General features: G+C 36.5%; 1 protein-coding gene across 4 annotated transcripts in view; it reads right to left on the bottom strand.

Annotated features, from left to right (window-relative positions):
* The window catches only part of sema3ab (sema domain, immunoglobulin domain (Ig), short basic domain, secreted, (semaphorin) 3Ab), an 82,018-nt gene that overhangs the window by 40,283 nt on the left and 26,511 nt on the right, over positions 1-15,224 (bottom strand). For 3 of the 4 annotated variants that reach the window (XM_048168205.1, XM_048168206.1, XM_048168207.1), the window contains exon 4: positions 1,379-1,574. The exons of the other annotated variant lie outside the window; for it this stretch is intronic. In XM_048168205.1, the coding sequence (XP_048024162.1) occupies positions 1,379-1,574 (196 nt within the window). The remainder of the gene's footprint in view (positions 1-1,378; positions 1,575-15,224) is intronic. 4 annotated transcript variants of the gene reach the window in all.

Raw genomic sequence — 15,224 nt, 5'->3', positions numbered from 1 at the left:
TGCATTGAAATAATAAAATGCAACATCATAAATAGTTCTCATAGCAAAATAAATAGGCTTCTAAAAGAGGAGATACATTTCCTATATCTGTTGTTGACATTAAAAACTGCATATCCAATTAATTTCTACGATATTATGGTACAAATTTGGTATCACTTGAAGCTAATCACATTAGATGCCAGCATAGATAGTCTGAATGAACAAATGAACTGTGAACAAAACTAAGCAAGGTTCAAATAATAAATTATGAATTACAATTATGGTATTGTGTTGGGTACTGAAGCAAAGCCACTGTGATAGATCATTTACGATTGACTAATATTAATAAGTTAGATTCAAAATGTGCCGGATATAAATTTTAAAAAGAGTTTGGGCTCTTGTATTTTTGGCATATGAATTGTAGGTGTTTCAGAGAAACAATGAATGCCAGCAGTTTAAACATTCCCACCTGTGCATCCAGACAAACGCATTCAGCCCACAGGCTCTGCAAACACACACACTCAACTACACAAGCCCTGATTTAATCTGTGCATGAAACTCAAATTAATAGCAGAATATCGTGCCATACATAATATGCGTCTTGCAGAATTAATCCTAAATGCTTACATACTATAGTTAAACCCTTCCTTCTAACATACTGCTATATATGGATATATATATAATATAATCTATAGATTAAAAAAGGTTTTTCCGGTAACCTAGAAAATGTAATTTATGTAGGAACAGCTAAGATAACTGGATTTGATCAAGTCAAATATATTTTTTAATATTACTGATTTAGGTTATACCAACAAAAATAATATTTAAGGGTCAGACCAGGTAGATGTATTACCTTAAATAACTATTGTGCAGATGCACTTAAGGTTAAATGTTACAAAATAAAAAAAAGAAAAGAAAAGCAAATGCCAATGTTTCTTAAATACTACTTTTTTACCACTTTAATCATTAAAAAAAAAAAAAAAGTATCATAATGAATCATCTGGTTGCGCTAATTCAATCTATAATTTCATCCCTTTAGCACCAGCCAAACACAAAACACCATATTACTTTCAATACCACAAATCTAATATTTTAGCTATTAAATATGAATGCAAAACTTAACCATAAAAATCCATATGTATACTGTCAGTTTGAAATCCAGCTCGTTTTCATCTTTCTAAATTACCCACCATGCATAATTAAACCATGTGAATCATATCAATGAAATATCCACCAGAAGCATCCAGAACCGTATGCCAACTCTAGACAAGAAAGCATCTACAACACAGACTGAACCTATCAAACTTTAACAAGCCTATAAGATCTGCTCTACTTAATCATTCTGACTGATTTTTGATATCTCTCCTTTCCAGAATCCCAACAGCTGGAGGTGACTGACCTTTATACGAGAGTTTGAGCCGGGGTATGTTGTTCTTGCTCCTCTGTGCGTCGGTTCCTCTCTCCGGCACCCCGAGAGCCCACAGCAGCAGTACAATCCCCCACAGGTAGTCCATGTTCTTCCCTGGCTGTGTGCAGTCCAGTGGCCTCTGGTAAACACTGTGTTGTTTCAGCAATCCAGTCCTTCGGAACGTCACCTGAGGATGGAGCAGGTGTGTCTGTGTGTTGAATAAGTCAGCGCATGTGAACCACACAAAGATCACATCTCTCCTGGTGAAGCAGCCACAGCGTTAGGTGATGACCATGAGTGTCCACTCCACTCACTGTTTCACTTTCAAAGTGTGCTTGTTCTGTTCCTGTGGTTGTTTATCTCCTAGATGTTGTGCGCTCTTCCTCTCTGACTTTTAAATAGAAACTTGGCTGAGACTAAACTCAACTAAAGCTTGGTGAAGCCCTAGGCACACTTCTGTTGCTCTCTCTCTCTCTCTCTCTGTGTCTCTCTGTAAAGCTCAGCGCACACAGTCACAGCGCAAGACTGAGAGAGAGCAGAGCCAGCTGAGAAAGACTGTGAGAGAGAGAGAGAGAGAGAGAGAAAGAGAGAGAGAAGGGGAGGGCTGTGCTTCCAGCAGAGGATCCTCTAGGTAGATGTTTTTTTTTTTTCCTACTTCCACATCCCACACATTATAGAAGCGTATTTCCCCCAGGGGGGGGAATAAAAAAGAAGGAATAAACTCACAATTTTGAGAAAAAAAAGTTAGAATTTCATACACAAACACATACTTTCTTGCACTCACTCTGCAAGAATCATTCTGACATTAAAGGGCATGTGGTGGGGTAGAAATGTCCTATCATCACTGAGATTTAAACTTTTTTTATTCTATGACAGAAACAATAAAACAAAATTGTGAGATGTAAACTCAGAATTCCAAGAAACAAAGTAAAAATTGTAAGATTTAATTTCAGTATTGCAAGTTTATAACTCACAATTCCAAAGTCAGAGTGGCGAGATATAAACTCGCAAGTGTGAGATAAAGTCACAATTACTTTTTTATTTTTGTATTCCATGGCAGAAAACATTCTGCATTTTTATATTTTTAATAAAACATTGTTTAGTATGTTTTAAAGCCATTTTAATTACGAAGACTCAGGAAATGTCATCATAAACCACTTTTACATTGTAATAACAGTGTAATACCCATGTCATTACACAAATGTGTGTCCTCATAAACCACAGACACACAGAGTCAATGTTGTACTCGCTCTACATGAATCATTCTGACATTGGAGGGCATGTGTGGTGTGGTAGATATTTCCTAACCTCACTGTCACAGTTTCACACTGTTTTTTCCCTCTACATCTAATGCAAGAACAAACTTTACGTCCTACTTGAAACATTAGGAAGTTGTCTCTTCCTGTCCATGTCTCACAATGTTCTCTGCCGCCCAGGAGTCAAAAAACACTCGCTGAACTCCACCCTCACACCAGACGTTTATTTTTAGCATGTCTCCCCTTGTGAGGTATAGGCGTGTGGCAGAAAGGATGATATTCCATGTTTAAAGAGAGGCTGGGGGAACTTGTGGAGTTAAAGGGATAGTTCATCATTTACTCACTTTCATATTTCATATCGGTCATTTATATTGTTGAACTCCAAAAGAACTGCATAAAAGTATCGTATCATACAAAGTCAAACCATATAACTTGTGTGCAATATTTTTAAGAATGCACTTTGTGTGAAGAACAAACTGAATTTTAAGACATTATTCACTGATAATCTTCTCCTTTGATGGGGCTGACTAATCACACTTTTTTTATTTATTTATTTTTTTAAATGCATTTAATCATCCCACACAATATAAATATAAATGTAGATATAAACGTTTGCAGAACAAATACTTTTATTCAACAAGGACGTATTAAATTGATCAAAAGTGACATTTATAATGTTGCAAAAAATGTTCTATTCATCAAAGAATCCTGGAAAAAAGTAACACGGTTTCCACAAAAAATGTTAAGCAGCACAACTGTTTTCAAAACTGAAAATAGTTATAAATGTTTAAGAAGAGAGAGAGAGTGAGAGAGAGAGAAAAAAAACTTCAAATACATAAAATCTTACCAACCCCAAATTTTTGAATATATAAAAATTTAAAAAAAATCACATTTTTACTTGTGTTTTATTTGAAACAAGTGCCTTGGACATTCCTTCTCTTTTCAAATCTCAAAAAAAAGAGAAGAAAATAACAGGGATAGGATGACATGTGGGCGAGTAAATGATGTGCATGTTTGATTGGCACCAGTTGCTGTGACTCCACCCACTCCAACCCAAAACCATTGACCTCATTATCTGTGATTCCTCCCCCACAAAACATACCTCTTCTAGAAGACAATGGAGCAGTCCTTTCAGCCTGATCTCTTTTTAATATCCCATAGCCATGATGCTGCCTATTGTAACACGATAATGTTGAACTACAGGCCACCAGACTTCTCTTCATATTTCTGTTTGGCACAAACCACACAGGGCATGAATACTTCAGTAATTGGGATTTAATAGGTTTTGACAAACGAGCTTGCGATTGTCAGGACTTTCAGCAACTGATGCCATATGATAGCAAAAACAAAAAAAAAAGACACTGGGAATATCTCGCATGACATGATACAATTACTTCTCTGTAAATTACATAATATAGATAAGCGACAGTCAAAAAGTCAGGACCATAAAACATTATTTATATACATTTTATATTGTTTTTGAAAGTCTCATACTTACCAAGGCTATGTAAAATGATTTTTAGAACTATGTCTTTATCATTATCATTATAGTTATCGTCCTTGGTGTGAATGGGTCTTTAATGTGAATGGGCTTTTAGTCCTAACTTTTTGTTAATTGACAACACAATGTTTTGCTTCCTGCGTGAATTTAAATGTCATTTTGTCATAATGAGAAATGCCAGCTGTAAAGATAGGCTGAGAAGACTAAACTCTGTTTATTCAAATTGATGTGGAGTCATGATAAAGTAGCAAGTGTTTGCCTGCTATATAAAGGTTTGGACAGAGAGTTTGCTAATGGGTAAATAATGAGGCCGGCATGCAGAGCGAGAGCGGCAGTCTGCCAAGTTAGTTCAAGTGGTGTTCAATTTTCATTAAAGTTGCCTCCTACTACAGTGAGCTCCCCACTGGCTCCCTATCTAATTGATGTCTGCTTCCAGTGAGAGACGCAAACTCAAGCAATTGAACTTCACACCTAAATGTACACATCAGATTCTACTACTGAACTAAATTGTTGTTATATATATATATATATATACAGGGAGTGCAGAATTATTAGGCAAGTTGATTTTCTGATCATATTTTTTTTCCAAGCACATTTTACCAATTCCAATCCACATCAATCTTAATAACTACTATTAATATTGTTTTTAATCATTTATAAGTGATATATAATTGTTCATGAAGGATGGAAATGAAAAATGCCTCATATTCAGGTGTGCAGAATTATTAGGCAGGTTTTCTTTTACAGGCAAAATGAGCCAAAAATAAAGATTTAACTCAAGACTGAAAAGTCAAAAATTATTAAATGCTTATGAGAAGGACGCAATACTAATGCAATACTAGAAATTGCAAAGTTAAAGCATGACCAAGGGACAGCAAAATGCTCATTGGGTCAGCGGGGTCATACAAAAACAAGTGGAAAAGAAAAGACGTGTTAACTGCAAAATAATTAAGAATTAAGGTGAAGAATTAAGTGTGAAACCATCAGGAACCCTTTAGTCTCCAGCGCCACCATTTTCCAGAACTGCAACCTACCTGGAGTCTCCAGAAGTGCAAGGTGTCAGGATCTCAGAGACTTGTGTTAGGTAAAGAAACCTAAAAATGACCCGCTCTTAATAAGAATCACAAGCTGGTGTTATAAAATACATGAAGACTAAGTTTTTATAGGCCTTATAGACAGACTGCTTGAGAATGACTCCTGAAGGACCAGCACCACATCCTCTTGTACCACTGTTTGAAGAATTTATCTTCCAAAATCTGGCAGTAAGATGTGGGAGTTCACTTTTAGTCTATCTATTTCCTGAAATGTCTGTCTTGCAGAGATGGACTAAAAATGATCTTCCAAAACTTACTGCCAGATTCTGGAAGATAAATTCTTCAAACAGTGGTACAAGAGGATGTGGTGCTGGTCCTTCAGGAGTCATTCTCAAGCCGTCTGTCTATAAGGCCTATAAAAACTCAGTCTTCATGTATTTTATAACACTTCAGCTTGTGATTCTTATTAAGAGCGGGTCATTTATTAGGTTTCTTTACCTAACCCAAGTCTCTGAGATCCTGACACCTTGCACTTCTGGAGACTCCAGGTAGGCTGCAGTTGGTGAAAATGGTGGCGCTGGAGACTAAAGGGTTCCTGATGGTTTCACACTTAATTCTTAATTATTTTGCAGTTAACATGTGTCTTTTCTTCTCCACTTGTTTTTGTATGACCCCGCTGACCCAATGAGCATTTTGCTTTCCCTTGGTCATGCTTTAACTTTGCAATTTCTAGTATTGCATTAGTATTGCGTCCTTCTCATGAATATTTAATAATTTTTGACTTTTCAGTCAGAGTTAAATCTCTTTTTTGGCTCATTTTGCCTGTAAAAGAAAACCTGCCTAATAATTCTGCACACCTGAATATAAGGCATTTTTCATTTCCAGCCTTCATGAACAATTATATATCACTTATAAATGATTAAAAACAATATTAATAGTAGTTATTAAGATTGATGTGGATTGGAATTGGTAAAATGTGCTTGGAAAAAAAATATGATCAGAAAATCAACTTGCCTAATAATTCTGCACTCCCTGTATATATATATATATATATACAGTATATATGATATATATTACAACAACTTAAGCCTATTTAGTTCAGTAGTAGAATCAGATGTGTAAATTTAGGTGTGAAGTTCAACTGTTCATCTTCTGAACCATATTCCTGCATGACTCCAGGGTCCAACTATTACATAACGTAATTCAATGCCACTTACTCACACAAGGCTAGTGTCGCGTCATACAGTGTTCGTGGTCTTTTCTAGCAAATCTCACATTGGAATCAGATGACCAAGGGCCTGAGGTACATAGTCTTAATATCAGATGGGAAGGGTGAATGTCTACGGAAGGCAAACAGTGTAATTCTTTTTCAAGAAAAAGGGACTTTCATTGAATATTTCTGCCTTTCATGTCCGACAAATGCAGCACCAGTAAATAGGCATAATTTGGACAAATAAGTATTAACTGTGTCACATATAAAATATTAAAATGTGAAACTTGGTGTTTAATGCAAAAAATCAAGTTTGGGGTGTATGGGATGTCAAAGTTGAGATAGTACCTGTGGTGGGGGGGCTTGCCGAATCCTTGTGGCTCCAAGAAGCTATAGCATGTGTAGTGGCTGGTTAACCATCTCAGTAGACAGGCTATACCTTGTGAGGGTAGCCAACGGGTTGAAAACCCTCTGTGAGTTTGGGATTAGCCTATCCCAGCACGTGAAGACAACATCAGCATAGGGAGTGCAAGAGGTCAATATGAACCCAATGGTCATGAAGCCAATGTTGCAACACTTGTGGTAAGTGAAGGGCGTGGTAAGGCTCCTAAGGAGTCACAGCCATCCACAGGGTCTGTAGAAGGATAGGCAATGCCAGGTTTTACTCTTAGCCCAAGACACACAAATGATGATAAACAGCTCTCCAAATGCCATATCGGATCGGTCATTGCCCCAGGAAAACAAGGACCATGCTATTGCTCCTACTGGTGACCAAAGTACAAGTCTTTATGGTAGAAACATCTTCACCATAGCCACATGAAATGTCCTTACGTTGCAAGAGAACTTATGCAGAACTTATTCATGAGATAGAACAGTACTTCTGGCATATCTTAGTTCTCTGCGAAACTAGATGGAAAGACTTCAGAGAAATGCCAACAGATGAAGGCCACCAGTGGAGAATCTGACAGACACATGAACCATGTTGGTTTCCTTGTACATAAGGACAGCAAGAAAACTGTAGGCTGTCAACCAATCTCAGGAAGGCTTATTACCATCCATCTCAGTGCAACACCTTTCAACATTACGATCATCTAAGCCTATAGACCCATCTCGGATTACAGCGAGGAAGACATAGAAGAGTTCTACAACCAGGTGCAAAATACCATCGACAAGACTCCAGAGAAAGAAATTATAATCATTCAAGATGACTGGGGTACCAAGGTGGGCATTGATGCACAGTCAGACTGAAAAGGCACCAGCTTGCAACCCCAGGGGAGAAAAGCTATTGGAGTTTGCCACCTATGACAACCTTATACTGGCAAACACACTGGGAAACCGAAAGAACTCATGTAAAAGGACATGGCATGCACCTAATGTAATCTACCACAATCAGATTGGTTACATCATGATCCCACAATGTTTCAAGAGCAGAATAAAGCAAGAAAGCACCCACACCTTTTCAGGGGCAGACATTGGAAGCAACCATGACTTAGTCACGATGAACTTCTGCGCATGTCTCAAGAAAACCAAGAGGCAGCAAAATCCCTGAAATAAGTTTGACCTTGAATGACTTAATGATCTAGAAGTCGCACAGAGTTTCCAAGCCTTCATTGGTGGGAAGCAACTGCAACACTGGCAAAATATTGCTCTGGGTCACTGATAAGATACTTCAGCATTGTGACACAAGGCGTCAGCTCAAGAAAGAAAGAAATGGGATTGATGGCTCAAATAAATACAAAGAGGACAACAGGAACATCAAGAAGAGCATGAAAGAAGCCAAAGAAAAGTGAATTGAAGATCAATGCAAAGAGACCAAAGGTTGCATCAGCAACAACAACAGCAAGAAAGTATTTAAAGTTGTGAAAGATCTCACCAAGAAGCAAAAGTCAGCAGTATACAGAACAAATAATAAAAGTCATAATTAATCTCAATGGTTCTCAAACCTGATTTTGCATTAGATGCAAAGTTTATAATGTTAATTCTATATTACTAGACCCTATAAACTGCATAGGCCCAAGAAAAATGATTGGCATGACAGACCGAATAGGAAAGTTTGTGTCTTATTGCTATAGGCATAAAATAAATAAAGTCCTTTGGAGAAGCATAAAAGATTCAGAACTAATTCTCTTTCAAACACACTCAATGATATGAAAACTGAAGCTCCTGAGAGTTTGTATATTCAGGCTGGAAGAAAAACCTTCATCTGGAAGAGCGTTTGGTTATTGCTTATTGTCTTTGCAAAGTAACCCAGTCTGATTCTATAAACCCTCCCAATCCACGTGTCGAGCTAACTAAGGGCCACATCATGGACTAAGGACCAATTCATGAAGCCATTTATTCTAACTTTTTTTTAAAGAAATTAATCATTTTATTCAGCAAGGATGCATTAAATGGATTTCAAATAAATTATGTTCTTTTGAACTTTCTATTCATTAAAAAATCCTAAAAGATTTTTTCCACAAAAATATTAAGTAGCACACTTGTTTTCAAAATTGATAATAAGAAATGTGACTGGAGTAAAGGCTGTTGAAAATTCAGCTTTGCCATCACAGGAATTAACTGCATTTTAAAATATATTAAAATAGAAAACTTGTTCTTTAAAATTGTAATAATATTTTGCAATATTACTTTTTTTCTGCAATTTTTTATCAAATAAATGCAGCCTTGGTGAACATAAGAGACTTTTTTCAAAAACATTAAAAATTCTCACCGACCCCAGACTTTTGAACGGTGGTGTATATTACTTCAAACAATGTAATAATATCCAAGCTTTGCATTAATACTTCATTTTACATTAAACCAAAGCTAAAAAGCAAAATAAAATACTCTTACACTGAACACATATCAACAAGTTATAAGAAACGCTAATAAAACGACTTGAATTATTTGGAAGCAATTCTAAAGGGGTCAAACAAGATAAGCAGATAAGCAATCCAACTAGATAAGCAGAAAAAATAAACTGGAAATTGTAGTTTCAGTTTATCCAATAGGATCTTATTTGATTCTCAGCAGATTTGTGTATAATCTTCTTTGGACCGGCTGCAAAATTATTGTGATAGAAATTCCATTAGCATTCCCTAAAGCATGCAACGTCAACTGGCGGCCCGCGGGCCAAATCCGGCCCGCCAGAGATTTCCATCCGGCCCCCAGAATAATACTGAATTCAGGAATAGCCTTGTAAGAGGAAAAAAGTTTAGGGCTGGTCCGAATACCATTTTTTGAGCTTCGAAGCTTCGGTAGTAATGAACATCGACTCTTCGGAGAGAGGGGCTGAACATATTTTTCTCTCTAATAAAGGCAGGAATCTGTGTCTGTATGTCCGTTTGCATTTTTATTATTTCGAGAACCGTTCATCCAATCGACTTCACAAGGCAGTGCAGTGTCGCATTTGGTGCAATATAGATGGACACGCGAGACGCGACACATTCAGAATTAATAAACTTTTAGTAAACTACAGTCAGAACAGCGCGAGCGGGAAGCGGCGCACCTCACGCGGGCAGGGCTTATGCTCCGAGAACGGTCACTGCACTAGTGATATAAAACGCACACACACAGGTCTGTTAAATTAAGCAATACTTTTAAGGTAGTCTAATATTCTTCTGACTAACAAATTGGCACAGTAAGGGTAGATTTAAATAAAGAAAAACGAAATTTAAATAAAGAAAAAACGAAATTTAAATAAAGAAAAAACGAAATTTATATAAACAAAAACGAAATTTAAATAAAGAAAAAACGAAATTTAAATAAAGAAAAATGAAATTTAAATAAAGAAAAACGAAATTAAGTTAAATTAAAAACGAGATTAATTTAGATTGATAATAACGGGTAAAAATGCTAATACATTTTGTTTCTATTATTGTATTTTCCACAGTGTCAAAGCAACAAAACACAAGCTCAGACATGCACTTCGGTCCATACAAACTCCGCTGTTCTGAACACTCCCGTTGCTGGAACACGCGTCGGTTCTATTTCTAGCATGCACGCGTTTTCCGCGTGGCTCGAGCGCGCCTGAGACGCGTGTCTCAGTGTGCAAACTCCAACCTGTTAAATATGGGAGCCGAAATAAAAACGGACACGCCACGCAGCTGAGACGCTCACGCAGCCAGTGTGTCGCCGGCCTTATTCAAGGGGGAATGAGAATCGTTTCGCGGGGGATCCCAGGTGTGCAAAAAATAAAAATAAAAAAATATTCGAATGTCAAATTTTCAAATCGAATACCAACCCACCGAACGAATATTTGAATATTCGGGTCCGTTCCATATTTGTTTATTTTTAAATCTAACGGAAAAAAAAACCCTTCTGAAAAGTAGCTTGTGCCATAGCCTGCCTTCAGTCAAGAATGACGATAAACGCGTTCTCTCATTGAACATCTTTTATTGTTTCACGTGCTCATTTTTTCACAAATGTCAAAATTTTCCTTGCCTGGGATTAGCGCACAATTGCTTGACAGTGATGGACAGCTTGACAGCCTCACAAATATGAAGCCTAAAATATCGCTATCGCCCCCTGGTGGCTTGCTGCAGTACAGGTAATATGTAAAAAATAAAATAAATTTGGAATCAGAATTAGTATATCAAATAATAACATATTAGGATACAATTCGAATTTTATTTTATATTACGAGTATCTGGCCCTTACAGTGTCTGCAGAGAAAAATTCTGGCCCTTGGACAAATATAGTTGATGACCCCTGCCCTAAAGGATTACTGACTAAATGAACTATTTACAAAGTGATCTAAACATTTGGACCAGTTCTTTAGTTAACTTTTAAAAAGTTTGAAACTAACTGTTCAAAAACACTGATGGGGTGAGTTTATTCATGGAGTTATACACAAAATTAAATATTCTTCTTGATTTTTTAATGATCTATTAACACACAAAGTAAAACCACAGGGAATATGAAGATCCTATACTCAGCACTTATTAATACAATACAAACCCTCCCATCAGCCCACACAGAAACCCCTCCGTCCATACAGACCCAAAGACAAAAAGACATGCCCACACCCACTCTGATGCCCACACCTCTACTACACCTCCATGATCCTCTCTATGCCCTTTCAGGCTCCATCCACCCTTCCTGGCCCCCTCTCGACCTCCACCCACTACTGACCACTTGGGTGGAGTGTTCAAGCCTCATCTGTTTAAAGACTCTGGGAAAGTAATCCCGTAAATGAGGCTATTTAGCTCAGCCATTTGTCCAAAAGCCCACGCAGAGTCTGTCCCGGGGACTCTGGGACCTTGTGACAGGTGTGAGAAGATGCAAAGGGAGGCAGTGTGAGTCATGATGAAAGAAGTAGTGAGGAATTATGCTTTACCTACTCTAATAACGGTAGCTTAAGTGTTTCTAAATCCTCATAAACACTATTGGGTTAGGGTGGGATAAGGGTTTGGTTGAGGGTTAGTTGCATGTAATTATGCATAATTTAGTTGCATGTAATTATGCATAATTTACTAATATGGTATTTTGGACATAGTACAATAATAATGGTCATATCAATTACAAAATGTGCTATGGTACTACTATGGTATTTTAGACATGTCACATCACTTATAAAAAGTACCAGGGTGGCATTTTGGATATGGTACAATGGTAAAAGTCATATCACTTACATATCGTATTAGTAAGGTATTTTGGACATAGTACAATGATAAAAGTCATATCACTTACAAAATGTAATATGGTACTACAATGGTATTTTAGATATGGTACAATGGTAAAAGTCATATAACTTACATATCATGGTATTACTAAGGTATTTTGGACATAGTACAATAATCAATGTCATATCACTTAAGTACTGTGGAACTACTATAATAATAATAATAATAATAATAATTTGTTTTATTTATATAGTGCTTTTCTGGGTCAAAGTGCTTTATGGAAGGGTGCATCTCCTCAACCACCACCAATATGCAGCATCCACCTGGATGATGCGATGGCAGCCATATTGTGCCAGAACGCCCACCACACACACTATGGTATTCTAGACATGATATAATGGTAAATTACATATTACTTAGGCCTACAAAAAGTACAATGGTATTACTATGATATTTTAGACATGGTACAATAAATGTCGTAAGTATCAAAATTAATTTTTTTCTTAAAACCTGCCAAAGGGGTCAGAAAAATAATCTTTTTCTTTTTGTATAATCACTTACAAAAACACCTTTGCAGTACCATGATACAGTCCAGTGATGACAAACTATTAAATATGGTACTGGATTTAATTTACCATACTATATACAGTATATGATGTTGCCATAGCACCATGATAGTACCACAGTACGTTTATAAGTGATCTAAATTCTATGGTGTATGAATACAGTAGTCACACAAAAAAGTAGCAAAATGCATTATAATACTACCATGTTTTTTTGTTTGTTTTTTTTTAAACAATGGAAGATATTCCTTAAAAAAAACATTGAATGCAATGTAAATTCCATGCCATTTACAGTAGTATATATCAAAATACCAGCTGTTAGATGACTGCGTTTTTTGTGAGAATGCCAATGTGCCACATCTAAACAATTGTAATATCAAGGTACATTTTGATACTCAATATGTTATATTTCATATATTTAATATATATGGTATATATCTATGGTGTTGTCAGAATGCACAAAAGCCTCTAAAAATGTAATGCATTAATCTGAAATGATCTACTATCATAGAATCTACAATATTTTCAATTCAAAAAGCTGGACAGATACACAGGAGCAGGGAGAGAGAGAGACATCAGAAAGTGGGGTAAAGGGGAGTGGCCTAAATTCAGAATGTACCCTTTTGATCCAAACACAGGCCGTCGCCTTCTGGGTGTCGTCAACATGCCCTAACCAGGAGCAATTATTTACTCTATAAACATTTCATGGTAGAATCCTGGCTGAGACCGGCATGCAGTATTAATGGACAAGAACACCATGCCGTGTGAGTCAGTTTCTCTCTCTCAATAAAAAATGGATGGCAAAATAACATGAAAAACCACAAAGCCATGAATAAATTACTTTGCGCAATGTGTTCGCCTTCCCACCGTGCAGAGGTCGACCCACCCTTCCCTTAAGTGCCACCGGGCACATGGTAAAACTGGGACTTCATGGTATTGACCTTTAACACAACTGTTAAGTTGCACAGAAGCCGCACATGTGGTTCAAATCAGGTAACATTTCTTTCAGCCATTTTGCTTCGTTTTACACATAAAGGTAGGTGTGTGAGTACGTATGCATGCTGAATAACCTTTGAACTCAAACATTTTAATTTTTGCCAAATTTAAATACATATACACTACTGTTCAAAAATTTGGGGTCGTTAACATTTTGTAATATATTTCAAAGTCTCTTATGTTTACCAATGTTGCATTTATTTGATCAAAAATACAGTAAAAATTGTGAAATAGTCTTGTGAAGTCTTCTCTATTTTATTTTAAAATGTAATTTATTCCTATGATGGCAAATCTGAATTTTCAGCATCATTATTCCAGTCTTCAGTGTCACATGATCAGAAATCATTCTAATATGCTGATTTGCTGCTCAGGAAACGTTTCTTATTAATATCAATGTTTGAATCAGTTATGCATTTTTTTGTGGAAATCATGATACTTTTTTTTTCAGGATCCTTTAATAAATAGAAAGTTCAAAAGAACAGCATTTATTTGAAATAGAAATCTTTTGTAACATTATAAATGTCTTTACTGGCACTTTTGATCAATTTAATGCATCGTTACTAATGCATTAATGCATTCATGCAAATAAATATGCATTTCCTTCCAAAAAAATTCGCACAGACCCCAAACTTTTGAACGGTAACTGTAGTTATATCTATGAATCATTTGGTTAGCTGAGCTATTAAAACACAGAAACACATTAAGGAGACAAGTTATGCGGTAAATAAATAAAGATTTCTAATGATCGTATACATAAATATATTCCACGGACATTAATTATCTCTACAGCATGTAACATCCCTCTACATTCAAGCAACCTGCTGAAGAGGTGCGTTCTGGGACATGCACCACTGCCTACATAAATTTATTATCACTAATGCATTTTTCAGACCCATTCTACTTAGAATTATAATAGAACCACCTAGAACTGTCATGAGCAAACATGAGCTAGAATTTATCTGACCAAAGTAGTAATGCAATGTTTGTATGTGCCTCCATCTCAATGAGCCCATAAACCGTCACTTTCAAACCTAAATATGTTTGAGTCTAAAACTAAATCCACACTGCTGCAATTAACCTCATTTATGAGAGCTAAACCCAATTACGATGCAAATTCCCAGAGACTGAGAAACTCCTACCTGTAGCTTAAGGCAGCCACGGCCTTGAAGAAGATTTTACCCTGCAGCCTCAGGTCTGCTAAGAAGGATTAAAGCAGTTCATTCAAATCTTTCAGCTGTAGACAAAAGCAGGTTTTTAAAGCACTACTCTTGACGCTAATCATTTTCCTAACACACATATGCGGTGGCCCGTGCCAACCTCAAGAACATGAGGGAAATACGACGACAAGCAGACGGAAAAGGGGATGTGAGAGAGTTTGAGGAGATGAAGGGATCACAGCAGCGTCTATGTTTTAAACTATGCAAAGCTCAACTGAAAAGCACCAGAGCTGAAAGAGATGTCACTATTTTACTCATTTCAGACTCAGAAATGACTCCTTTAAAAGCATACGACAGATTTTTTATACAGTAATGTATACTGTATTTAAAAAATTAATGATTACATTAGGAAGTGAAGACAAGAGTATGGTTAGTTTTCTACTTCAAACACAATATGAACATCTAAAATACAAGTATAGTACAGTATTATTGCACTGTTATATGAACAATATAAGCT

This window comes from Megalobrama amblycephala, linkage group LG19 (genome assembly GCF_018812025.1).
Source record: "Megalobrama amblycephala isolate DHTTF-2021 linkage group LG19, ASM1881202v1, whole genome shotgun sequence".
In the NCBI taxonomy this organism is placed as follows: domain Eukaryota; kingdom Metazoa; phylum Chordata; class Actinopteri; order Cypriniformes; family Xenocyprididae; genus Megalobrama; species Megalobrama amblycephala.
The sequence above is the reverse complement of the archived record's forward strand: the minus strand, read 5'-3'. Positions and strand labels throughout refer to the sequence as shown.